At 47.8% G+C, this 24372-nt stretch overlaps 7 protein-coding genes across 7 annotated transcripts; 3 read left to right on the forward strand and 4 right to left on the reverse strand.

The window, feature by feature from the left end:
* The first annotated feature begins 892 nt into the window (after positions 1-892).
* EURHEDRAFT_410102 (uncharacterized protein) lies at positions 893-5258 on the forward strand. The gene is made up of 3 exons (XM_040781284.1): positions 893-3328; positions 3381-4841; positions 4897-5258. Exons 1-3 carry the CDS (start codon positions 1118-1120, stop codon positions 4909-4911), a joined length of 3687 nt encoding a protein of 1228 aa, XP_040640751.1. The 5' UTR covers positions 893-1117; the 3' UTR covers positions 4912-5258.
* Positions 5259-7399: 2141 nt separating this feature from the next.
* psoB (hydrolase psoB) lies at positions 7400-8783 on the reverse strand. The gene has a single exon (XM_040781285.1). The coding sequence runs from the start codon at positions 8765-8767 to the stop codon at positions 7559-7561; it is 1209 nt and encodes a 402-aa protein (XP_040640752.1). The 5' UTR covers positions 8768-8783; the 3' UTR covers positions 7400-7558.
* Positions 8784-11792: 3009 nt separating this feature from the next.
* On the reverse strand, positions 11793-13691 carry EURHEDRAFT_451235 (X-Pro dipeptidyl-peptidase protein; the record flags this gene model as incomplete). The annotated part of the gene is made up of 3 exons (XM_040783932.1): positions 11793-11883; positions 11937-13427; positions 13492-13691. 3 exons carry the CDS (start codon positions 13689-13691, stop codon positions 11793-11795), a joined length of 1782 nt encoding a protein of 593 aa, XP_040640753.1.
* Positions 13692-13797: 106 nt separating this feature from the next.
* On the reverse strand, positions 13798-16636 carry EURHEDRAFT_551108 (uncharacterized protein; the record flags this gene model as incomplete). The annotated part of the gene is made up of 6 exons (XM_040787528.1): positions 13798-14508; positions 14566-15130; positions 15202-15544; positions 15624-15853; positions 15910-16448; positions 16508-16636. 6 exons carry the CDS (start codon positions 16634-16636, stop codon positions 14014-14016), a joined length of 2301 nt encoding a protein of 766 aa, XP_040640754.1. The 3' UTR covers positions 13798-14013.
* A 955-nt stretch (positions 16637-17591) lies between these two features.
* Positions 17592-18497, forward strand: EURHEDRAFT_513677 (uncharacterized protein; the record flags this gene model as incomplete). The annotated part of the gene is made up of 3 exons (XM_040786194.1): positions 17592-17862; positions 17985-18133; positions 18213-18497. 3 exons carry the CDS (start codon positions 17592-17594, stop codon positions 18495-18497), a joined length of 705 nt encoding a protein of 234 aa, XP_040640755.1.
* Positions 18498-19807: 1310 nt separating this feature from the next.
* Positions 19808-21936, forward strand: EURHEDRAFT_551118 (MFS transporter). Its single transcript, XM_040787529.1, has 4 exons — positions 19808-20213; positions 20264-20871; positions 20929-21302; positions 21352-21936. The coding sequence occupies exons 1-4, from the start codon at positions 19849-19851 to the stop codon at positions 21574-21576; spliced, it is 1572 nt and encodes a 523-aa protein (XP_040640756.1). The 5' UTR covers positions 19808-19848; the 3' UTR covers positions 21577-21936.
* Positions 21937-22518: 582 nt separating this feature from the next.
* On the reverse strand, positions 22519-23715 carry EURHEDRAFT_451762 (DUF3712 domain-containing protein; the record flags this gene model as incomplete). The annotated part of the gene is made up of 4 exons (XM_040783975.1): positions 22519-22824; positions 22880-23007; positions 23063-23499; positions 23549-23715. The coding sequence occupies 4 exons, from the start codon at positions 23713-23715 to the stop codon at positions 22519-22521; spliced, it is 1038 nt and encodes a 345-aa protein (XP_040640757.1).
* Between the last annotated feature and the right edge of the window lie 657 nt (positions 23716-24372).

Here is a 24372-nt window from a genome sequence, read left to right on the forward strand (position 1 = left end):
TAGTGCTTGTAGTATTTAGATGCAGATTCTAGGGTTCGACCGCCTTCCTTCATCACTGATGCCTGGAGTCTTTCTTTCCCATCGCTCTCTCATCTTCCAGAAAGAAAAGAGTCACAATGACTGAGAATATCAACAAACCTCCGCTCCACTGGCCAAGTTGTTGGTTGTTGGGTGCGTGGTGGGAATTATTGAAGTGGTTCGAGTTGTTGATAGGACAGAGAAGCCGTGGTACTGGGCTACACTGGCTTCACTGATGTTTAATTCGGTGATTTCGGCTGATTCAGTACTGACTAAATGAGTTTTCGCTCTCCGATCTTTATTCTCTGGAGATTCTCGTATAGGGGAAGGCAGTATACAGCCACGCCATTGTCCAAGAAGAGGCAGTAGTCACAGTGTCCTGTCCGGTTCGTGTAACCAATGAGTTCAACAATTCCCTTTTTGCTATCCTTTTTCAAACCACCCGTCAAAGAAGTACTGAATAGACCACCTCTGTACCCGCGGACGTGGATCGCCGTTTATATCAGGCTGGTTTCGAACCAGACTGACTAAGTCAGTCGAAGTGCAGGCTGAGGTGGGGATGATGCTTTCAGCTCAGCATAGCATTCCTATGGAGACAGCAGTGTCTTGCGTATGTCCCAATGGTGATTGCTTTTTCGCTTCGTATGTGTTGCGTACGCAGTGAGGCGATATATTTCACCACCTGGCAGTTACTTTTTTCCGCAGTAGAAAATAGAACCAGATAAACTAAAGGAATAAAAAAGAAGAAATAGAGACCAAATCCAGCACACTATGTATATCTTTTAACAACGCTGGTAAGTATGAACTGGTGTACTCCGTCTAAAGATAATGCCAAGACGATATCTCAGCCTCGAGTTGTACGCGCCTCGAACGGTGACACTTCCATACCCGTTGCTGCTCTCCCTTCTCTTTCACTCATTCCAAAAAAAGAAAAGCAGTTTTACTCATTGCCTACGGGCCGATTGGCTGGCCGTAGTCTTACTGGAAAATTCCAGGATTTTCCCTGAACGGCCGGCCGGCCAGAGCCTTGCAGGAGCTTCTGACTTACACTTCATTCACCAGGCAGACGGATCACACCGGCAGCAACCTATTTAAAACCATGACTGACCCCTCCAATGATCCGTCCGCTGAGGACGTCATGGAAGATCTTCAACTTCACGAAGTCATCCTGCAGAGTCTTGACGAACAGCGCCCGGACGCCGTCGATGAACGACAAGAAATCCTCGAAATCATTCAGTCCTTGCAATCGCAACTGGCGCGACTTCGCGGTGAACCATCGCCCAAACCGAGTCCAGAGAATAACTCGGCGACGCCAGCTCCTCCTTCTTTTTCGATGCTATCAGCAGCACAACTCGACGGCTCCTACGACGTGAGCCCGTTTGATGACTCCCCGTTCGATGACTCGCCGCCGCCGCCTCGATGGGGTCTTGGCCTGGGCCAGGGCGAGTCTCGCAGCTTCGCTCCAGCGCAACGATCCCACGATATTTTTATTCGAAAGCGCCGATACACGGACGATTCCTCAGATGGAATGCGACCGCCGAACAAGCGAATTCAAAGCGATGCATACCTCCCTCGTACTTCGAGTCAACTTGCCCCCCCGTCTATGCAGGAAGACAGCGACGAACACGATGGCGCAGACGAACTCCGCCAGTTACTAGGCCTGGATGATGAGGATACTATGGTGGCGTTTCAGCATGAGCAGAGGAAAGCAGAGCAATGGTTGAAGGAGCGCAAGGACCAGGAACGGCGGGATGAGGAGTATGCGCGGATGCTTCACGATGGTCTGTTTGAGCGCCCGCGGGAACGACCACGAGAACTGCCGCGAGAACTACCACGGCCTGCGTCTGCTCAAAGCTCGACATCCACGTATTACTCCGGTTCTTCGTTTCCATTTCCTGCGTCCCCTGCTCCGACTCCAGCCCAGGCACAGGTCAAGGCCCCGATTTTACCGGCTCTGAGACCGGATCCAGTTGACCAGACTCGACTCTTCCCTCCCGCACACCAGTCACCATTTATGCGCAACGTCCCCGATCGTCAACCAAGGCATTTATTGTCTAGTTTCAATTCAAACAAGGCCCCGCCAACTGATCGCCAGCTCCCGTCACTCAAGCAGGAGAGTGATGACAGTGACATCCAGGAAATAACCCCAAGTGATTTTTGGGCTCGTCCTCGAGACTCGTCGTTTGCAGGAAATAGTCTTGACAAGCCACCGGCAATGTGGACTTCTAACCTGGGATTCCCATCGATGCCGCCATACCAACAGATGAGCCAAACCTACAACCCTGTTTACCAACCGACGCCGGGTACAAGTGCTTTTGAGACTGGATATAGTTCTGGCCCGATGTATGGCCCCAGCGTCCTGCAGAATACCATGGCAAGGCTCAATGCAGGGCGTCAGTTACTGGACCAAGTGGGGAAGCCCGTGTATGGTGGATTCCCAGGATCCTCTGTTTTCAAGTCTGAGGACGAAATCTCCCGTACCCTGGAATATGGATTCAACAACCCAACTTTTGATTCGTTAGGCTTCAATGACCTTTATGGAGACGGTGCAGATCCCAAGAAGACCGCGGAAGAGATTAAACAGCTGCTCGAAAATATCAGACCCGATATGGAGTTATCCAAGCAAAACCGGGAGGGTACTCCAGAGGCCCTCAAGGTCACGCTATTGGAGCACCAGAAACTGGGATTGGCTTGGATGAAGTCGATGGAAGACAGCGAAACCAGAGGTGGAATTCTGGCGGATGACATGGGTCTCGGGAAGACCATCCAAGCGCTGGCCCTCATGAGCTCACGGCAATCGAGTAATCCTGAACGCAAATCGAATTTGGTCATCGCTCCCGTTGCCTTGATGCAACAATGGAAACGGGAAATCGAGCGACTGCTACGCCCCGGCCGGCATCAGTTGTCCGTCTTTGTTCTACACGGCGAGAAACGGTCGACGAGTTTCAGAGACTTAAAAGAATATGACGTGGTCCTCACCACTTTTGGAACCCTGGCGTCGGAGTATAAACGCAAGGAACACTTTGAGCAGCTGCACAAAGAGTCTGGGTCAAGCGAGCCTCTGCCGCCAAAGGTTGTCAGCCAACTGCCATGCCTGGGTCCTAAGAGTAAGTGGCACCGGGTCATCATTGATGAGGCGCAGTGCATCAAGAACCGGAATACCAAGGCTGCGCTGGCTGCTTGTCAGTTGGATTCCACGCATCGATGGTGTATGAGCGGTACGCCTATGATGAACAATGTGGAGGAGTTGCATTCGCTGCTGAGATTCCTACGCATTCGCCCTTACTCGAATCTTGAACGGTTCAACCGTGTAAGTATTTCAATTCGATTACATCTGCTTGTGATACTGATATTGCGACCAGGAATTCACGAGGCCGCTCAAGAAAGGCCCGGACTCGGCGCGAGAAAAAGCCATGAGACAGCTTCAAGTACTGCTCAAGGCAGTCCTTTTGCGACGGACCAAGTACTCAAAGATTGACGGGAAGCCTATCCTGCAGCTACCCCCGCGCGTTTCAGAGAAGGTGTATGGGATTTTCAGCGAGGACGAGCGAGAACTGTACACTTCTTTGGAGAGCCAAACGCAGGTCACCTTCAACAAATACCTCAAGGCCGGCACGGTTGGTCGGAATTACTCCAGTATTCTTGTTTTGTTGCTGCGACTCCGCCAAGCCTGCTGCCATCCACATCTGATGTCGGATTTCAGCGTCAACGTGGAGACAAACGCAAACACGACCGAGGTTGATCTGGTCGCGAATGCCAAGGTGTTCCCCAGTGAGGTTGTGGTTCGCTTGAAGAATAACCAGGAACTCGAATGTCCGATTTGTATTGATGCTGTTGATAACCCCATCATATTCTTCCCTTGTGGACATAGTACCTGTGCGGAATGCTTTTCAAGGATCTCGGATCCATCTCAGGCTATGCGGCATGGTGTTGATGGATCTATCGAGGTGAAGTGTCCGAACTGCCGTGGCAAAGTCGATACCAAGAAGATCACCGATCACGCTACGTTCAACAAAGTCCACTTTCCCGATCCTTCTGATGAAATTGAGGACGCTGCATCTGAGAAGCTAGTTGCAGAGGGAGACCCCGATGAAACTGATAGCGATAGTGAAAGCGACGATGAGGATCTCTCCAAGTTCATCGTCAAGGATCACAATTTTGGCTATTCCGACAAGGATAAGGGCAAAGGCAAGGGAAAGAAGAGCAAGAAACCCAAGAAGACCCTTGCCGAACTGAAGAAAGAAGGCATGCGCAACCAAAAGGCAAAGCGCAAGTACCTCCGCCGCCTCGAAAAGAACTGGGTTTCCAGCGCCAAAATCGACAAGACTATGGAAATCCTCCAGGCAGTTGAAGACCGTCAAGAAGGCGAGAAAACCATCATATTCTCTCAGTTCACCTCTCTCCTCGATCTTCTCGAAGTCCCTATAGCCCGCCGCGGCTGGAACTACCGTCGCTACGACGGCAGCATGCGACCACCAGACCGTAACGCTGCCGTTCTCGATTTCACCGACCAACACGACTGCAAGATTATGCTTGTGTCGCTGAAAGCCGGAAACTCAGGTCTGAACCTCGTAGCCGCTTCGCAAGTCATCGTCTTCGACCCCTTCTGGAACCCGTATATCGAGGAGCAGGCGATTGATCGCGCGCATCGAATCGGACAGCAGCGCCAGGTACAGGTCCATCGTATTCTGGTAGAGAAGACTGTTGAGGATCGTATCTTGGAATTGCAGGAGAAGAAGCGTGAGGTGATTGAGGGTGCGTTAGACGAGAATGCGTCGAAGAATGTGTCGAGGTTGGGGACCAGGGAGTTGGGATATTTATTCGTACGTTTCTTTTGCCCCATTTCATTGATAGCGCTTGTTAACCAGATGACTTTAGGGTGTCAACACTTGATTTACGGCGTTTATTACTGTGTGGGAAGTTTTCTGAGTTAAGCGGCGTCAATTTAGTGATGTCGTTTTTTCAAGATACCCGGTCGTTCACTTTTTATTACTTTTCTTTTTCGGGATTCGCTTTCCAGTGTCATGTCTCTTTTTGGAAAATTGAGATATGATTGCTTGGATTTATATGATATGATATGATATCGATATAATAGCCAATAGATTTGTCTCTGGGCTTTTATGTTTAGCATTTTAAGGATATGGCACGATAGTGTTCACTTAAAGAAGACGAAGGCTGCTGGATAATGAATTTCTAGATATTCATTTTACTAGAACATAGATGATTTCATCTGCCTGGCACATTTCTCGCCATCCTCAAACCTCTATCTTCACCGTCATGCATCCATCACAACACACCCTAATTCCCATAGGACCGGCCATCCCCCTTTCCATTGTATTCCATTACTATTGTGATAGTTTGCTGCGAAAGTTTCGAGACTTGCCCTTTCTGTTTTCGATCCGACTTCTCGCTGCTTTTGGCTCCCTGAGCCGCCCGGAGCGTACCCGGAGCAAGGTGATGCGTGCCCGGAGTGCTCAGGGAACCACGCCAGAGTGATCCTGGAGTGATCCCGGAGCAGCTCAGGATTGCTCAGGCTAGGATCACTGCACCCTGATAAGGGAGCCAAATAAAATATGCAAAGCCAAGCCTGCAATCTTACCTCATAAGACCGACCGCTTTGATTTAGTGATGCCATAGAATAGCAGAATGTCAATGTTTTACAACTGTGGCCCACTTTACAAGTAATAATTACTGCCTATCACTGCTCTGTGAGGCTAATACCAGTGCAAGTTGTACTATTCGGCCTCCGTTATCATGAACCATTATAGCCTTGTGCCATGTTACATGTATGATGTATGTACATATTGTTCAATAACCACACCATAATAAAGAGTGATGACAGCGTATTTGAGGGGCTCATTGCTCCACAAGAGGCATTTAGGGCTTCTCTGAGTTACAAAATGAGCTATACAAATATGCATGCATAATTTGTTCTTGGGATAAGAGGAGCGGTAGTGACTACAGAAGTTGAACCTGGTGCGTGTGCCCAGGAGAACTGTATAATGATGAAAATATGGGGATGGCCATAAAGAACAAGACAATTTCTACATCAGGGTCAAGAGGTTTTAATTCTTTCCAAGCCGTGGTTGACCTCGCATTTTCTGGTCCTTTCTGCCTCCCGCCTGTTTTCATAGGCAAGGAGATATATAATGTTATGTCCTAGATGGAAAGGGCACTGTCATAGTTTTCCATTTATCAAATTCTATTTAGGTGTCACGACTGTTGATGATGCTAGTTGTTTTTGATCTCTATCTTTGGCATAGGGTTACAACCAGTCAATTCTCGACACACAGTAATATCCCACGTCTAGCAAGCTCTGCCTAGTTCTTTCTCCATTCTAGCCTAGAGTGTCATTCCCAACCCACAATTCCCGTTCCCGAACCCTTCCCATCCTGCAGTGGGAAAGGGAGCAATTGGGAATTCACACGGTTCCCGTTTACTCCCATTGGGATGGGTCGGGTTGGGAAATGTGGGAAATGGGAGTAATTCATATTCCCGAATTTCCCATTACATACTATTACAATACTCAATCCAACCATGGTTAGAATATAGTACGCAGTCTGACTGTCCGGCACGAGAAGCTGAGAATTCTGCAATTAATTACTCAATTTTCCGCGACACATGTCAGAACAGACAAAGTCATACACAGAACAAGATATTGTCCTTCATATGTGATGATCTATCTAGTCATTTAACAGTCTATCTTCCAGTGTTAAGATTCTGGTAATGGCCTGTAAAGGGCTAGGCCCTGCTGGGTGCCTCGAGACGTCTCGACGTCTCTCGGATTGAAGCTATTCAGGAAGTGGGTTATGGACGAACGAAACCATGCCACCATCTGGCCATCTTCTCAGATAGCCTTGTGTACATTTCTTCTTCAACGAGTTCCTTTGTACACTACGTCCAGTTATAGATAGTTGGGCTACGGCCCATGACAGCTAGGGAGGATTCCTTATTAATCAGCCATCATCGCAACATTCCTTACTGATTTTGCACGTTGTTTATTGTTATGCATGTTGGAATGTTCAAAATTGAGGATATTTAATAGCTAGATACGCAGTTAGTTTAGCAATTCAGACCCTCATCCTTTTGTTACTGGACCAATGCATTACTGGTGTATACTGAAGATCTTATATGTTGACAAATAGAATAGAATAGTATCTTGAAATGTGAATAGAAGTGGACCATTTTATGTGCCTGATGCGCCTGACCAGAAATCTATAATATGACAGATTTGCAATATTTTCATCAGTTCTTCAGTGCCTCACTGGACGATCAAAAGCACGTTCGGAATAATTGAACTGGGGTATTTAAGCAGCTACAATCTGCAGATAGGTCAAGAACTAAGACGCCATTCCGTCGCTAATCACTGTATCACTAGTGTATACCGAAATGTTTCAAATTGACCTATGTGTTATAGTAAAATAATAGATGACGAATTATTATTAAAAATAGCAGTTTCATGCTTGCTGTGTTCTAGCAATAACATAAAAGTGCATCTATTCATGAGTCCCCTTAAATAAACCTGGATAGAGAGGCTCCATCAAGATCCCAGGCGCTTTTCTAGGAAATCGAAGACAACCTGATGCACCCTAAAGAAGGTTCCTTGATGACAATGTGTATCACCGCCTTCATCTTGTCGCAGGCTGACAAATTCATGCTCACAAGAAAGATGCCTGCGAAGTAGGTCTGGCTGCCCTTTGAGAAAGTGATCATTTTCCGCATCAAGTATCAGGCACGGGGTCGTAATCTTTTGACAGATCCCCTCTAAAGTATAATCCTTGAGTGTGCGTATCATCTCTGCTTCGGATGTCACACCAAAAGTCCATTTGCCATTCCGTAAACCCCACCGGATACCCGTGGACAGGGACTGCGCGCAACGAAAGAAGAAATTGCAAACCGAATCATATTTGAGATCCACCAGCTTTTGCACAAACCACGGTTGATTGACTCGAAAGGCGGATCCGAAGTCGTACACCCCATCATCTAGGATGATAGCCTGTATCCGATGCTCCTCGGTGGCTGCTCGAGATACGAGGTAGCCACCCATACTCCACCCGAAGATGGTGATGGCGTTGGGGTCAACTTCTTTCCGCGTCAACGTATAGTCAACGACCGGCGTGAGAACTTTCTCCCAGTCAGGACGGAAGAACAGGCGGTGCGACCTGATCGTGGCACCCTGTCCTGGTCCATCAAATGCTAGAAAGTTATAGCCCCTTGATAACGCTGCAGCACCAATAGCAAACCACCCCTCACTCATGGTGGAATCATATCCACCATTGAAGATGATGGTTCGTCGTGGTGTTCCTGTAGCATCAGGACTGACAAAATACCCCGGTAGTGTCATGTCTTCGTAAGGAATACTGATCGACTGGTATTTGAAAGTAGAAAGCTCCATAGCCTGTGCAAATGCGGTTTCTGACCTTTCATAAATGATATGCGCGATCTTGTCATTATTGAAGTCGTCTCGGCGAAAGAACTCAGCGGTGCGGTAGTAATTGGATGCGCGGAGGTACCCCTCGTAGGCACTCATTTTGTTCCCCACTAATGCTGAATTCTTTGCATTTGCAAATGCTCGGTCTGCTGCGCTTTTCCATTCTCGTAGCCAGTCATCTTCGTCGCCGGCCCGGATTTTGGAAGTGATAGAGATTACTTCTCCGAGATCTGCCCCACCGTAATTGGCGTAGCCAGCGGCTCGAAGGACTTCGTAACTGAAGCATTCATTGGATTTGAAAAAATGATTGATAAGCATTGTTGATATGTTCTCTGGAAGAATGAAGAAGGAAAGATGAATGCAAGTGATCGCGGTGAACGTATTTTAATCTTGCATTCCACCCGTTGCGTCTTGCCCTAGTCGGCCCGAAATCTGGCCCGAGAGCTGGCCTTGTGGTTGGCCCCGAATTCGGTCCGACTCGTACAAACCTTAAGTCTTGCTCACCGAGTAAGTCTTATGAGTTTCAAAATTCAACCTGGAAGCAAAAACAAATAAGATATCTTGCTAGAGCTTAGAATTAGAGTTGCATTCCGGCGCGGTTTGGCGCGGATTTTGCGGCTTCGCTGTGCCACTCTATTAGAAATAAAGTTAAGTGAGTTTCTAAGCAACTTCCAACGGCACCACTTCTTTCATTCTTCCTACTTCATCTCTCCACTATACACGTTTTAAGACAAGTGCAAGATGGGAACTCAAGATGATACTATCCGTGGACCATCTGTCAAGGCAGAATCTGGAATCAATGACCATTTGAATCAAACTTCCTGCACGGTCACCATCCAGTGGGATGGCAACGATCCAATGCATCCTTATAACATGAGTGTAGTGAGAGGTGGCTCACAGTTATTGTTGTGTCAACAGGGTCACTTTGTGTGTGGGTTTCTATAATCTGTGTCGAGCTTGTGGCCAATCTAAAACTAGCTCTTTGCAGTGCTTGCACGTCTATGTACACAACAACTTATGGTCAGATTTGGATAACTTCCACTGTCCACAAGAAATCGCGACACTAGGTTTGTCACTTTCTATTTGGGGCATGGGTATATGAAGCGTCCCGTTTCTGTCACCACCAGTACACAGATTCACTAACATGGCTTACTGTTTCAAGGCATCGGACCTCTTATATTAGGTCCCTTATCAGAGGTGTGGCCAGAAAATTGCACGTTCTTGGACAAAGTTGACGCACCAGGCACATCTACGGGCAAAGACCCGTTTATTTGGGTTCATTTACTCGTTTCATTATTTTTCTCGTTCCAATCGCTGTTGCGAAAAATATGTAGACACTACTCATCGCCCCGGTTTCTTAATGGGTTTGTGGGCAGTGCCTTCCTGAGTGTTGCAAGGGTACTGTTGGCGACATATTCCCTCAACAACAGCTGGGCGCACCCATGATAATCTACACTGCAAGTCCGTTTGTCGGACCCGAACTTAGGCCTTTATAAGTGGAATATATTGGTTCTTATTATCCTTCAATCGGCTAAATGCTTACTGTATACTTGAAGACTAGGTGGATTTATAAATCAAAACACGAACTGGTAAGTTTATTCAACCGCGCTTATTAGTACGATTAGAGACAGGAAAATAGCTTTCATATTAGGTCCGGTGATACAGGCGGTGGACTTTCTGTACATTAATCATATGAGCCGCTGCAATTCTCGTGTCGATATACTATCTGGTGCCCGAAACATATCATCTTATGTTTGTCGAATCGGACCCTACCGCATGAACATTTCCTGACAACTGTAAACTAGTACTCTCAGACGCAAGGCTCAAGATATTCAAAAGAAATCTGGAAACTCTTGGCCACCTGGGCCGAGCGAGGGGACATCACTCCCTCTTCATCAGAAGATCCTGCGTCTTTCTACAGACCGTTTATGCTCCTGGCGTTGGAGCCTATGTGTCTAAGTCTATGCATATACTCTGCCCTTCTCTTGGGTATTCTTTAACTTTTCTTCGGGGCGTTCCCGGTTGTCTTTCAAATGATGTATGGATTCGAGCTGTGGCAGTGTGGGCTTATATTCCTTAGCCTCCTTGGCGTAATGATTCTGGCTGTTTTGTCTGACCCTTACTGGCGCTCAAACTACTGTAGACTGGAGGAAAACCGTAAAGCGTTGAATGGTGAATCATCCGAATTTTACCCCGAATGGAGACTTCCACCAGGTACATTTTGTGAGCCTTACTTTCTGCCTTTGGGTCCCATATGTCGGTCGAAACTAATGTAATCACCAAGGTATAGCTATCGCGGGAGCGCCTTTAGTCACCTGCGGTCTTTTTATATCCGCGTGGATCGCATATCAAAACATCCATTGGGTGGTACCAATGATTGGAAATGTTTTCTTTGGGGCTGCGTATGGACTCTTTCCCTAGAATTTATATTCAAGCGTACATGCATTATAATGAGGAGAGATAGATCCATGCTGACAGGCTCTTCCAACGGGATAGAACGGTCCTTGTGTATTCCGGAATATTCACATACCTCGTCGATGCCTATCCGTTTTATGCCGCTAGTGCTTTGGCTGCAAACAGCCTTGCAAGATCGGCTCTGGCGGGCATCTTTCCACTGTTCGGTACCCAAAGTGCGTCATTTTCTGCTATGTCATTATTCTGGATTTGAGCTGACAGCTTCGTCACCAGTGTACAATGGATTAGGCATGCAGTGGGCGTCGCGCCTTCTCGCGTTTCTCACGTTGGCGATGTTGCCATTTCCGTTACCCTCCGATGGTCCCTCAACTCATATGTGATTTACGGTTTTCTGATTGCAACAGATACTTCTTCTACCGATATGGTTCGAGAATTCGCCAGAATAGCCAGTTTGCTTCGTAGCATATCGTCAGAGATTGGTATCTTCTATCACTAACTGGAATAATGAAGCTTGGAACATTTTGCAATATACAAGATGCCAACCGAGCATGTCGCATCCTTATTACAGACTCTGTTTGGCCGCCCTTCTTTTCGCGTAAAACTCACGTCAGAGAAGATTCCATGGACTCGTCTCCAAATATTTAACAAGATTATGATGACTAATATTATGTTAAGCATATGAGATGTATTGTAGTAATGTACTCTTCATAATAGCAGCGCAATAAACTATACTTAAATTAAGTAGATTCTCATAAAACTTTTAGCATTGCAGATAGCATCATGTACACAATGTGACCGAGGAGGCCGGGCTGGGAGAGGGGCATGTGTAAAAGTAGTATGCTATATATACATCGAAAATACAGAGAAATGACGTAATCTACCCAGCTAAGTACAGTAATCGAAAACGAAAAAAAGAAGAAAGTGTGCGTTAATTCGGGGGGATAATAGGGAGGGTCATATAATTGACATAATTCGGCCCCAAATGAACGTGGTTTCCACCTCGAAAGACTGTTTCCGGCCTATAGAGTTGTCAGAAAAAGCGATATAGATATTTGGACTTTGGAACACATACCTATCAACAGGATCATCATGACCCCAGAATCCAGCCCCGGCCGTGTCTCCAGAGCCGACCTCCAGAACCAATCTTCCACCTGCCTCGACTACGACATTGGTCGGCCATAGCTCGACGTCGACGGGGTATAGCTCGTTCGGAATGACAGGTAACACATCCGTGGTATTGAAGTCCCGATGCGGCAACCAAGGCCAGTGGTGTGGATGTTGAGGGTTTGTCTTTCGAAGGGAAGTGCGTAGCCAGCCTTTTGTCACTGGGACTGCCTCTCCCGTGGAGCCGGTATAGACGATTTCATCGCCTGAGGGTGCGATATGACGGAGGCTAAGGAATAGGTCTAGATCAGATGGTGAGCTACCCCACCGATCTCTGCTCACTGAGACAATGAGGTGAACCACTATGTGCCCAGTTATCTCTGTTTCCTTTTCAAATGGCGCTGAACAGAATTTGATAAGTTCAGGTAGTTCACCCCGGCCGAGGGCCCTGTAGCTCAGTTTTCGTGTTGTCTCATAATGAGGCTGATCGAACTGAAGCCCATGATCTGCCGTCAGGAAGATTGGGGTATATTGTGTTCTGGCTAACGGCCATTCAGTTTCCTTGCGGCGGGGAAAGCTCTTCTCCTCCGCTGGGTTATTATGCTCAACGTTCCCTTTCCGCAGAACTAAATCCACAGCGGGGAGAGCGCCCTTTTCGGCCCATCCCTCTCTATCGTCTCCCTTCAGCCAAGCGTCAAGAAAGCTTCTCTGCACTTCGACCTCCTCCGGGTAGTAGAATGGCAGATCGTGCCGGCCGACGATAAAGCGAAGGTACTTGAACTCGGATCTGGCCCACAGGTATCCCAACACATTTCCTCTCAGGTGCAAGCATATCCCGCCTAAATTGGCAACACTCAGAAGAGGCACTGTGACATCCTCCAGGTTGAAGTTCAGAGGCGCCATCTCCTTGTCATCCCGATACTTCTGCTCCTCCCACGCCATTTTGTGTCGGTTTTCTTCCAGTTCTTCTGTGCTGAGGTCACCCTCAATGGTATCCGGGCCCCAATTGCGAGACGCTCGTCCGGGAAGCCCATACTGATTTGGTGCAACCTGGCGAGCATACCACCCGGCGAAGAATTTATTCGATAGGATGCCACCATGTCTCAGGGACTCAGAGTACGGGTCAGAAAATCCTTCCCATGGGACAATTGCCGCTAAGCCTCGTGGCTGTCGGGCTGCAACCTGCCACTGTGTTGCGGCGTAATAGCTCACGCCCAGCAGGCCGACTTTACCAGAAGACCAAGGCTGCTCAGACGTCCATTCGATCACGTCACAGAAGGCATCGATTGAGGCCGCCGATTTAACATTTAGCACACCGGGAGACTGTCCGATGCCTATCTCATCGGCGCGTAACACAATGTATCCATGGTCGGTCCAGTACTGAGGTGTCGGGGTCTCCCAGGCAGAATGCTCGGTTTTATGAGCTGGATCGACCTCGGCAAAACTCTTGGGGTTGAATCTGCAATCCATTAGACTCGTCTTAAAATAATCGAGCTCTTGTGACAGTTTCTTAAAGCACTTACTCTTTGTAGGGAACGTCTTTGCCGTATGGGCCATAGGTAACGAGAACTGGGAATTTGACCTCTGAAGAAGCTGTTTTGGGCTTGTACACATTGCAGCGGACTACTCCACCATTCCCCAAAGGGATGGATACGTTTTGTTCAAAGACATAAGAGAAATTTGTTGAATCAACTGTTTGAATGTCGCGATGTTGGTTGGGCATCTTGGTCCTTGTCAAGTAGGCTTTGGAATATGATCTTGGCGGGGATAAACAGATGTCGTGAAAGATCACTGTATGTTGTTGGAGGGCAGGAGACTAAGAAATATTTGTGTTCAATACCCCCACCCCCGTGTTCGGCAATGAACCGGCTCAACCTCCAATGCTCCGTATCCCGACCGAATACTTCGAATTGCCCGAATGCTCCGACTCCGATGGATTACTCAGGTCCACATGATCACAATGCCGCTTTAAATGGCATGTCCAATATGCAAAGTATGAATAATGGACCAAAAGGGAAAAGTGAATGACTTTCCATCGTCCTCATTTAACTGAAAGATCTCCATCCCTGCTGAAAGAGGGGCAATGGTTCATATCCCGCAAATTGCTCAATCCCGGCTTCCGCAAAAGACAGGCTATACCAGGCAGCTTCCTCCACATCAGATAATGGCGCCATGAATGAACTGTCGACAGACCCATCGTCAACGTTGTTAAGATCACTGTGGGTGTCTCCCGCTCCAGGTCGTGTCAAAGTTTCGGAGGCTCCTGCCCTGTACGGGCTGTTCGCCAAATGATGGGGTACGCCATTCAAGGGGCGCATAGATTGGGCTGAGCTGTCATGTGCGCTGCTGACCCATTCCTCTCCAACAACGCCGTTTATTTTTACTGGAACTGAACGTCGGTTGTATATCTGCGTAGAAGATCTGCGATCTAACCCTCTCGTAGAATGTCTAGCAACTGTACCACTTTCCGATGTGGCTGTCCCACAATGCGTTTGGCTTGCGGAAAGGGTTACTTGTAAGCCGGCAGAAAGCTTTTCATACTGTAGCCCCATAGAGTTAGAACAATGACGGCGAATAGTAAGAAGGAATCCACTCACAGGATACTGTAAAGGTTTCCAATGTTTTCGAAGAGCATCTAGTAAACTTAGAATCGCTTCCACAGCAGATAGCCTTCCACTCTCACTGTGGCTCCCGGGATAGGCTGCCTGTAACGATATGGCCTGCGAAGAAATCTCCGTAGTCAAGAGCACCATCGCCGTGATAAAAGCTCCATAGCCTACAAGAGGAGGCACATGTGTGATATCTCCCTTTGCGTACAAGTAAGGACTCAATAGGGTCTTGTATGAATGCGCATGATTAATTACCTTTTCCGCACTTTTTCGAACAGTTTCACGAGATATGATTTCGTCAATCGACGTTCCCGAAAATACCGGGACAATCATCGAGTGTAAAGTAATCTGACATTGGTGAAAAAGAGCATTGAAACAGAGCATGAGCTGCCCATCTTCCAAAGTGTTATCAATGCCAGTGTTTGCGTGACTCCTATGGGACTTTGCCTGATCGAAAATTGACGTTGCCAGGTTGGAGAGTGTCTGCATTTTGTCAAGGTTCTCAGTTGGGGTGAAGGAAACAGATTCCGTGACCAGGAGTTGAATCTTGGCCCTAAAAAGCAGGGAGTTAATTCAGCACCAATAAGGAGACCAAATGAGGAAAACAGGTAGATGGAATCTTACCACACACCCACTATCTTGACAAATAGTGCTGCGGCGACCGGCGAAGAAACGGGCCTCTGAGGATTAATGAAGTCCGAACACCAATCACTATTCATTTGCTCGTTTGCAACTATCTCATATCCGAATGTTGTATCGTTTATGAAAGCAGGGAGTGGTAGCTTAGCGGCCTCTTTCCAGGCTGACGCGATGAACGGTTCGGGTGCCGCAACTATACATGTGGACATCCAGCACGCCCAAAAGCATCGACGCCGAAGTTCAGCTTCCAAGGAGAGATCAAGTTCTTCGACATCACTAGTGTTCTTTTTGTTATACTCAAGGAGACTGCAGGAACGATAGGCCAGTGCTAAAATCGCGTAAGCGTTACTTTTCCCACTTGAGATCTTCAACATGCTTAATGTCGATCAAAAAAGCAAAAGGCTTACCAAGACATAAGTTACCGGCATATGCGTCTCCAACACCAAGCCAATACAGCTGTAAGCATTCAAGTGCCTGTGTCACCATCAGAGAATGTTCTTCGACCATCAGTGGTATGGCCTCTCGCAGAGCAGACTTTGCCCAAGGAAGACCGCAAGAGTGGTAGGAGCTCAGGACTCTGAGCTCTGAATGCTCAATTGGGCTGTCCTGATCGCCTTCATTCGACGGAGAAAGAAATCTGAGAAGCTATCTTAGCCGCAACTCAGTTATACAGGTGAAGATCTGGGGACGTACAGTGTGGATAATGCAAATATGGCCTTCAGGAGAATGCCAGAAAGGTTTCCATTAAGATAATCCTGAAAAAGCAAGGGCTTATAGAACAGCAATGATGCATTGTAGATACGCGTAAAATATATTTCAAGCAGGGACAGTCCAATTGCCCGGGAAGGTAGAGGTGGTTCATTACAATCGGAAGTTGATCCTCTGCCAACGGAGCCTGTTTTGTGTAGCTGGGTTGGGTATGAATGGGAAGGATCATGGATTGAGTCGAGACCATTCATCGGAGAACAAGCCCAGTCCCCCGTGGGTGGAACGGTTCTGCGAGATCTGAAAGTACCATGTGTCTGGCTGTCAAATGAGCCGGCAGCATCATCGTGGTATAGATTTGCAGAATGTTCGATGAGAGGTGGTCCGACACGTTGATCGGGCGACCTATGCACACATGTTGTCCGCTTTAGCCTGCGGCCCCGGCGATCGGGTGGGCTGGGATAGACACATTCGGCCTCAAGTCGCCTGCACCGAGTGCATACTGGACGTTCACGACTGCATTTGAGCTGGGTATTTACATGATTAGCAAACATATACCTGTGAAAGGATGTAACCTTGACGCCACCTTTTGATCCCGACACCGCTGGCACGCGGTTATGGAGCGCGCAGGGCGTTGGTTTACTGCTGGTGAATGTGGCTGTACTTCACTTTGCAGGCCATGCCCCTCCGCTTCGGAGGTGTCTATGGTCGCCATAGTTGAGCTTTACCCGGTGTGATCACTCGTGGGAAATAACAAGGAGCCAAGCCTGAAGCTCATGAGTCGGGCCGAATCTTTTCCCGCTTAGAGTGGAGGATCACCTGACGGCCGAACTCACTCTCTTCATTCCTGACGAGCAACACATACCATTCAATTATGGAGTAGTTGATTTGAAGGTATAAAACCTAGGTACCAAAATACAAACATTCGGTATGCACCAGTAATGCAGCGACCAATCGATAATTGAATGAGGGCCTGAGTTCTTAAACTGTCTGCAATCTCCCGCTGCTTAACCGGATAGGGTGATGATACGGCCACACGCCCAATGTGTCACGTCCAATACAATGCATCAATCATAAGCTTTGTTCTCCTGGGTAATTACACACATCTAACTAACGCAGTCCACCAGCCCTCCGCGCATCACGGGTCCACCGCGCACCAACCAATTTCCCACGCGTATTAGCACCGTCATTCTTTAAGCAACAGCTATGCCACGAAAACCACGTCAATCGCGCCAAGATTCAATTAAGCAAGAGGGGGAAGATTCAACTCGCGATGCAAGCTTTAAAAAACCACAAAATTCAAAGTACTCGTCGAGCAGTAACGATTGTCAATGTGCCTGAATCAACACTCCGGGGACGAATCAAGGGAATTCCTTTTTATGCAGAACTTTGTAACCACAACCTCCGGCTTACTGAGGTTAAAGAAGGGGCCTTAGTTGAATGGTTCTCTTTGCAAACGGATTATTCCATCTGAACGAACAGGTTGGAATTCGGCACCTATAATTATCTTGAACGGTTGCGGACGAATCTTCTTCCGCGAATACAGCCCGTGAATTGAATTGTGATAGACAAAAGCTTGGAATTATTCCTGAACGTTTGAAGGGACACCGCCCTACGTGCCTCTCAACCACAATACTCTTTCTATAAGATGTCTTGCCTTCAATTCCGATATGGCTGCATTTGGAGATAATAAGCTTCGCGCGGTCGTGGATATTGCTGCTGCTGGAGATGTCGTTCTGGTTGTTGGGCCAGAGAACATCAGAATGCGTATCCACTCGCTGACCCTCAAGGCAACCTCAAACGCATTTTCTGTCATACTGGGCCTCAACTGGAAGGGAGGCCGTGATTTACTTGAAGATGGGTCCGTGGAGTTGCTGCTACCAAAGGAAAATGCTAAGGCGATGGAGTATATCTGTGCTATAATACATCATCAAAACATATGTTGCCTATTACGATGACTCCCTATGACATCCTTGAGGTTGCTGTCACGGCAAAAAAATACAATTTCGTTGATGCTTTGAGATTTGCAAGTGAATCATGGCTACATGTTCGCAATGCGAAAGTTGATGGGCTAATGGCCCTTGCTGATGCAGCGTATGCGTCCCAGAACGCACAAGCTTTCAGAGATCTTACCAAAGCATTGATACTCAACTACGAGGGTTCCTATTTCTCTCTGTCAACCGAGAGGAACGAGTCTGCGATGAACTGGAAAGTATTCTGTAAGAACCCTTCGACTGATTCCACTGGCTCGTATTACGAATAACTGACTGGTCGAATATGGTCTTCTCGAGGAACAAAGAGATTTGGCGAGGTTTGACCTAGGAGATATACTCATAGGCCGGATTTCAAGGGGGGAGTGTGTGTCCACAGATGCAGATGGACAAGCAAATACGCATAACTATGCTTATTTGGAATCGCTCCGCGACCACCGCCTTTGGCCAACTGGCTTAATCAATATTTCTGAAGCAATAGAGCGAGCAGGAAGCATTCCAGATCCGATCCCTGATGAAAGGAGTACTTCTTGCACATATGAATACAAACATACGACACCGAAATACAGAAAGGGCCGTCAGTGAGCGATAGACTACTTACGGGAGCACGTTGGGCTTTGTCTACATTACGCTCGAATGGAAGATCCGTATGGAACCTGTTTCCGGCCCCAGGAATGGGAATTTTGTACGAATGATAGTTAATGGGGGAGTACCAGTCGACTATCATGGAAAAGGCCGTAATAATCCGCTATACGTTGCCTGTAGAGCCGGATATGAGCAAATTGTGTGGATATTACTGGAAAAGGGAACAGATGTTAATGCTCTGTATCAATGGGGTACAGTGCTTTGCAAATGGCATTGGACTCCGGATGCGGCAATATCGTGCATATACTGCGGCAAAATGGAGCGGATGACGGGGATTTGCGTGACTGGACTCTGGTATGAGCTTAGACTTGCTTCATGTATGAGCGGGTTGTTGGCCTCTTGACTTCGTGTTTATCCTAATACAGCGTGAAATACTTTGAGATGTATACAGAACGAGCGAGCGCAATTCTAGTAATATACTGCAGCATGTTGCGTAGGAGGATTCCCGATGCCGTCGCTGCCAACGGCAGATCTTCGACCAAGCGAGCTATAAGTGAGTCTGATTGGTGACTGTATTTTAAAGACGTGGATCCCGGTAAGCACGTGCGCACTTTAATTGGAACAAGATTTATCCCGACCCTAATCAATCTTATCTAGAGTTCCGCCTCGTTTAGATCTTTTCAGGGACCGTTCCTGGATGCGACCGAAGGATTTCTGCTGCCGCGACCTTGAGCTCCAGAGCTCACTTTCAGGTCACATTTGTTAACTGAAACTATCGAAATTGAATAATTGCGACATGCGCGATTTCCGACCACACAAATCCGATATTTTTTTTTATCTCTATGCGCCTTAAACGCTTGCGCGTATCTTCAAGTCCACCGGTCATAGTGACAGAGGGAAAAGGACCGGAACTGCCAGAAAGGGAATTCCGGGGTATGGGTCTACCTTCGAGACCGATAAGGGGAGAAGACGAGTTGTTGGCAGACAATTCGCCACTGATTTTATGGGTCTTCAAAATCTGAAGCGCTAACCAAAGACTATCAGGGCAGAAGCCGGCGGATCACGCAAAGGCCATCGCAAACTTTCCGAACAATGCATTAGAATATGTAACAAAAGCACCCAGAATGAGCCAATTATGTTGTTTCTTCAAGGACACCTGCGTTCTGGACCAGGACGAGTTCCGCCGTGATTCATAGTGAAAACAGCCCGCGACTTCCCGGTGCGGTAGTGACCCAGTTTTTATTAAGAATCAGATTTTTACGGTCTATCTCCCCATGGGTATATAGCCCTTGCCCGGGATGGCGAAGATGGTGATTTGGAACACACATCTTTCAACCCTACAAGCACAGCCATGGGAATTTTCAAGAGTGACAAGGAGGCTAAGGCCCCTCAGGTCACTATCACCTCGAGCCCTGAGTCTTCAGCGCCAGGAACACCCCCTATTGAGTCTGCACTGCTGAGTGCAGACCAGAACGCGATCGAGCTGGAGAAGCGGCCACATTTTGGTCGGTTGGCTTCCTGGAGGGGGTCTTTGATTCTGCTGGTCACTTCGGGCGCGCAATTCCTCGACAATGTTTTCATGACGAGTGCGAACATGGCTTTGTCGTCGATTCAAGAAGAATTCAATGAATCGAGTACGAACTTGCAGTGGATGATTTCCGCATACACTCTGACTTTCGGTGGATTCCTCCTGCTGGCGGGGGTTCTGTCCGATCGGTGAGTTTTCCACAACACATTAAAGAGGTGTTTCTAATAAGTCAACACAGATATGGACGCAAGACTATCCTTTGCGCTGGTCTAGCATGGCTATCTCTCTGGACATTGGTTATTGGCTTTGGCACGAGCTTTATCCAGCTTGCCATTTTCCGTGGTCTCCAGGGAATGGGTGCAGCGATGACCGTCCCGTCCGCAATTGGAATCATCAGTTCCTACTTTACTGGTCTTGACCGGACCCGGGCGCTGTCCATCTATGCCTCCTCCGGCACGATTGGCTTCTGCGCCGGGTTGCTTGTCGGTGGTTTCCTTACTTCTTCCTTGGGCTGGAGGTATATCTTCTACATTATTGTGATCATCACTGGCGCTCTTGGTATCCTGGGAGCTATCGTGATTCCAAAGGACACTCCCATCGCGGAGAAGCCGAAGATGGATTATGCCGGATCCATTCTGTCTACGTCTGGCCTCATCCTCCTTCAGTTCGTGCTATCGAGTGGCGGTGACTACGGCTGGGGCACACCATTCATCATTGCATTGCTTGTTGTTGCAGTCTTGCTTCTGGTTGCTTTTGTAATTCTTCAAAAGTATATCAGCTACCCCATCATGCCGCTGTCGCTGTGGAAGCTGCGCAACTTTGCCGGACTTTGGATTGCTGGATTCAGTATGTCCCCACCCGCCCCCAAGCTTACTGTGGCGAGAATATGCTAACAAATCAAAGCCTGCTACGGTAGCTATCAGAACGTCATCTACTACATCGTCCTGATGGCCCAACAAGTCGATAACCTCAACGCCGGCGACACTGCCCTCCGCTTCCTCCCCATGGGCGCAATCGGATTCGTTGCCTCGATGGGAACCGGCAAGCTCCTCGAATACGTGAACGGAAAATACACGTTACTCGCAGGTCTTATCCTGACTGTTGTGGCTCCCATTCCGAGTGCCTTGACCGCAACGGATCAGGAGCCGGACTTCTGGATCAACGTCCTTCCTTCGTCTCTGATTAGCATTACCGCTGTATCTCTTATTTTCGTGACCACTAGTACTCTCATTCTGACTACCGTTCCGGTTAACGTTAAGAGTCTGTGCGGTGGAATGGTAAGCTTCCCCCATATACCTAGTTACAGCACAAAACTAACAGTAACAGCTCAACACCGCCTTTCAAATCGGCTCCGGAGTCGCCCTCGCTATTTCCGCTGCTGTCACAGATGCAGTAGACATCTCAAAAGGTCACGATATCGCGCAGCAGTACTCTACTGGTCTCTGGTGCTCTGCCGGTCTTGCTGGTCTGGGACTGATCATTGCGTTCTTCTCGGTTAGCCGGAAGGGGATCGGTCCGAATGATCGCACGGATTCGGATATTGCTGTTTAATCGTCCTGATTAACTGAGCTTACGACTACGATTTTGACAACGACAACAACACTACGACTATGACTATGACTACGACTTTGACTATGATTTTTCTACTCGGTTTCGGGCGATGGGTTTAATGATTGGATTTGATATCGGGTTCTTTTCGGATATAATATGGGTATACATCTGTTTGCGTTGATTTAGCGTGCATTTTGTTTTGTTATGCTTGACTCACGGCGGATAGACGAATAGACGGATAGACGGCTGAGAAAGACTTTTTCTATAGATAGATAGACCCCTAGATAGACTTTCCTCTTTTCGTGATCTTCACCACAAAACTCAAAAACACGACAATAATAATCATAATTATCTTCAGGCGCTCTTTGACCGAATCCTACAGCACAGTCCAAGTACCTTGTAAAGCACTTAGGGCACGTGGAGCCTAGTGGATCCCTGAAAATCTAAAAAGCGGGCTGCTGAAAAGTCTATTTCTTATCAATTTTTATCAGTCTCGGATCTTATGGGCCAATAGGGTGTTGTTGTCTGTAATCGGACGATGATTGTTGTGTGATTGGTGCGTCGAGCACATCATGCATTCTGCATATGTATTAGGAGTGGGATGGTCATGGGACAGCTGGATGTATTCGTGTTAAAGCTATGAGATAACAGCGTTATTGCGTAGGGGTTTTGTCTAGAACGATTGCACATTTGTCTGAAGGGGTGCAAGGTATGAGTGATATGCAGTGCGGTTGACAAAGTGTCAATGGTCTTCGGTGTTCCGGGCGAGCTTTCTGTGATATAAAGTCCGGAATTCCACGGTTAGTCCGATTGACCTAGAACTGAATGTGCAAAGGGACTGCGACATGATATATCTAGCACATATGCTAGCTAACCCGAGCTCCCTAACAGGCCCTGAGTGAATCCGAAAGTACATCTAAGTCATAAGTATAAACCAGTCACCTACAAAAATTCCGACGCATAATCCAACAAATTCACCTTGACCGGCGCCTTGATAGCCTGCATTGCCGCGCTAAAGTACGGAATCTCCTCCCCCTTATAATAAACCTGATTCCCACTAATCTCAATCGTCACATCACCAAAGTCGTCAGTAGGTGAACCGTTGCCCAGCGCTTTGCGAACGAGAACGTCGATGTCGATGTCGCAGAGCACATTGGTCTCAGTGATGTCTTCTTGTAGGTAGAGGTTTGGGATATTGACGTAACCCATTGATGTGCCGCTTATGGAGAGGTTGAAGCTCACAGAGCCCTGGGGGGTTAGTGTTAGTATTTTCTTGTGAGAGGAGGTTGGGGTTGGGACGTACTAGCTCTACAATAAAGGGGCTTGGGTTGCGGAACGCGACGGTTGCGTTCACGTTGTAGCCTTCTGGGGTGGCGGGTTTTAGAAGGTTGACGTTTGTGACGTTGAAGGAACCGGGTTCGTCCAGGTATTCTTGATACACGTTAGCGCGAACCATCAAGTATAGGAAAACACATGTAAGTCCCACCTTCAACATTATAACCTTTCATAGCCATGGTCTTATGGACATCCAAATGAGCTGTGGGTAACCCTCCAACCTTGAGATCCGGCTTTCCAGTGACCAACACCGAGATCTCTTTTTCCCGCACTGCATCCGCAGCTAACCGCGACAAACAGTCGACGCATGCTATATTCAAATCCTGATCAATTGTGAAGTCCGAATCGCCTCCGAATTCAATCTCCTGGACTGGAAAAACTGCGAACGGTATATCCGAGCCCGAGGCGCGAATCGTCGCGTTAAATGCTGAGAGATGGCCGCTTCCGCTGAAGCCGCTGGCATCGAGGTTTTGCTTTTGGTGAACGTGGAAGGAGTTGGGCGTGGGGTTTGTTATCGAGAGGTGATTGTAGTTGTATTGGTAGTCGTTGATGTATTTATTGGCGAAATTGGGGACTCCTACGTAGACTCTGGTCGCACTATTAGCAGTGTCCGAACTCGGGATGCATAAGCACTCACAAAGGAAGAACAGTAACCAGCACAACAACACAAAACCCAATAACATACGTCCACCACCACTTCTTCATATGCGTCTTGAACCGCTGAAAGAACGGCGGCTTCAGCGGCGTCTCCGTAACATTCGTCTGCGAATTATTCGACTTCTGCCCTAATTCTGGTCCCGACATTCTGAATCGTTCACTCTCTGCGGGAGTCAACATCGCAAGAACAATCTCACTGTGCGTATTTCCGGGCCTCCCGCGTCCATTTTTAACATGAATCATTTTCCCCACGGGGCCGGATCACAATGTCGATCTTCACGTGTGCGACGTGAGGGGCCGCGGTACTGGCGATCATGGTGGTTGTACCAGCTAGTGATTTGCAGGTCGCATTTCTCAGATTGGCTTTCATGCTACTGTTTCGTTGGGAATAGGACCGCGAGGTAGCGGGATTTACCCTGGGAGGAGATGCATTGCGTAGATGGGGTCGTACAGGGCTGGATTGTTTCCTTATCTATGAAGAGCGTATGATGCAAGACGATATTGTGTGGACTTATTCTGGCAATTCAGGAGCCAGGGGGATAAGATTGAGCTCAAGGGTGTCATAGTCTTTCCGTAGAAGGTAGTAGATGTCTTGTTGGCCGGCTTTGCCAGAGTCGGGTCATGATACGTTTGCCCATTGCGGGCAGGGTACCGGAGAGCATTATTCTAAGGGAGTTATTGTAGAAGACTTAAAGTATAGAAAAAAGATAGAATAGCGAATGGGGGGACTGACGCAACTTGTTTATCGTGAGAAGTTATCGTGGAATTCCTTGTTTATCAGAAAATAGTTTATCGGAACATTGT

Source organism: Aspergillus ruber (assembly GCF_000600275.1).
Source record: "Aspergillus ruber CBS 135680 unplaced genomic scaffold scaffold00006, whole genome shotgun sequence".
Classification (NCBI taxonomy): domain Eukaryota; kingdom Fungi; phylum Ascomycota; class Eurotiomycetes; order Eurotiales; family Aspergillaceae; genus Aspergillus; species Aspergillus ruber.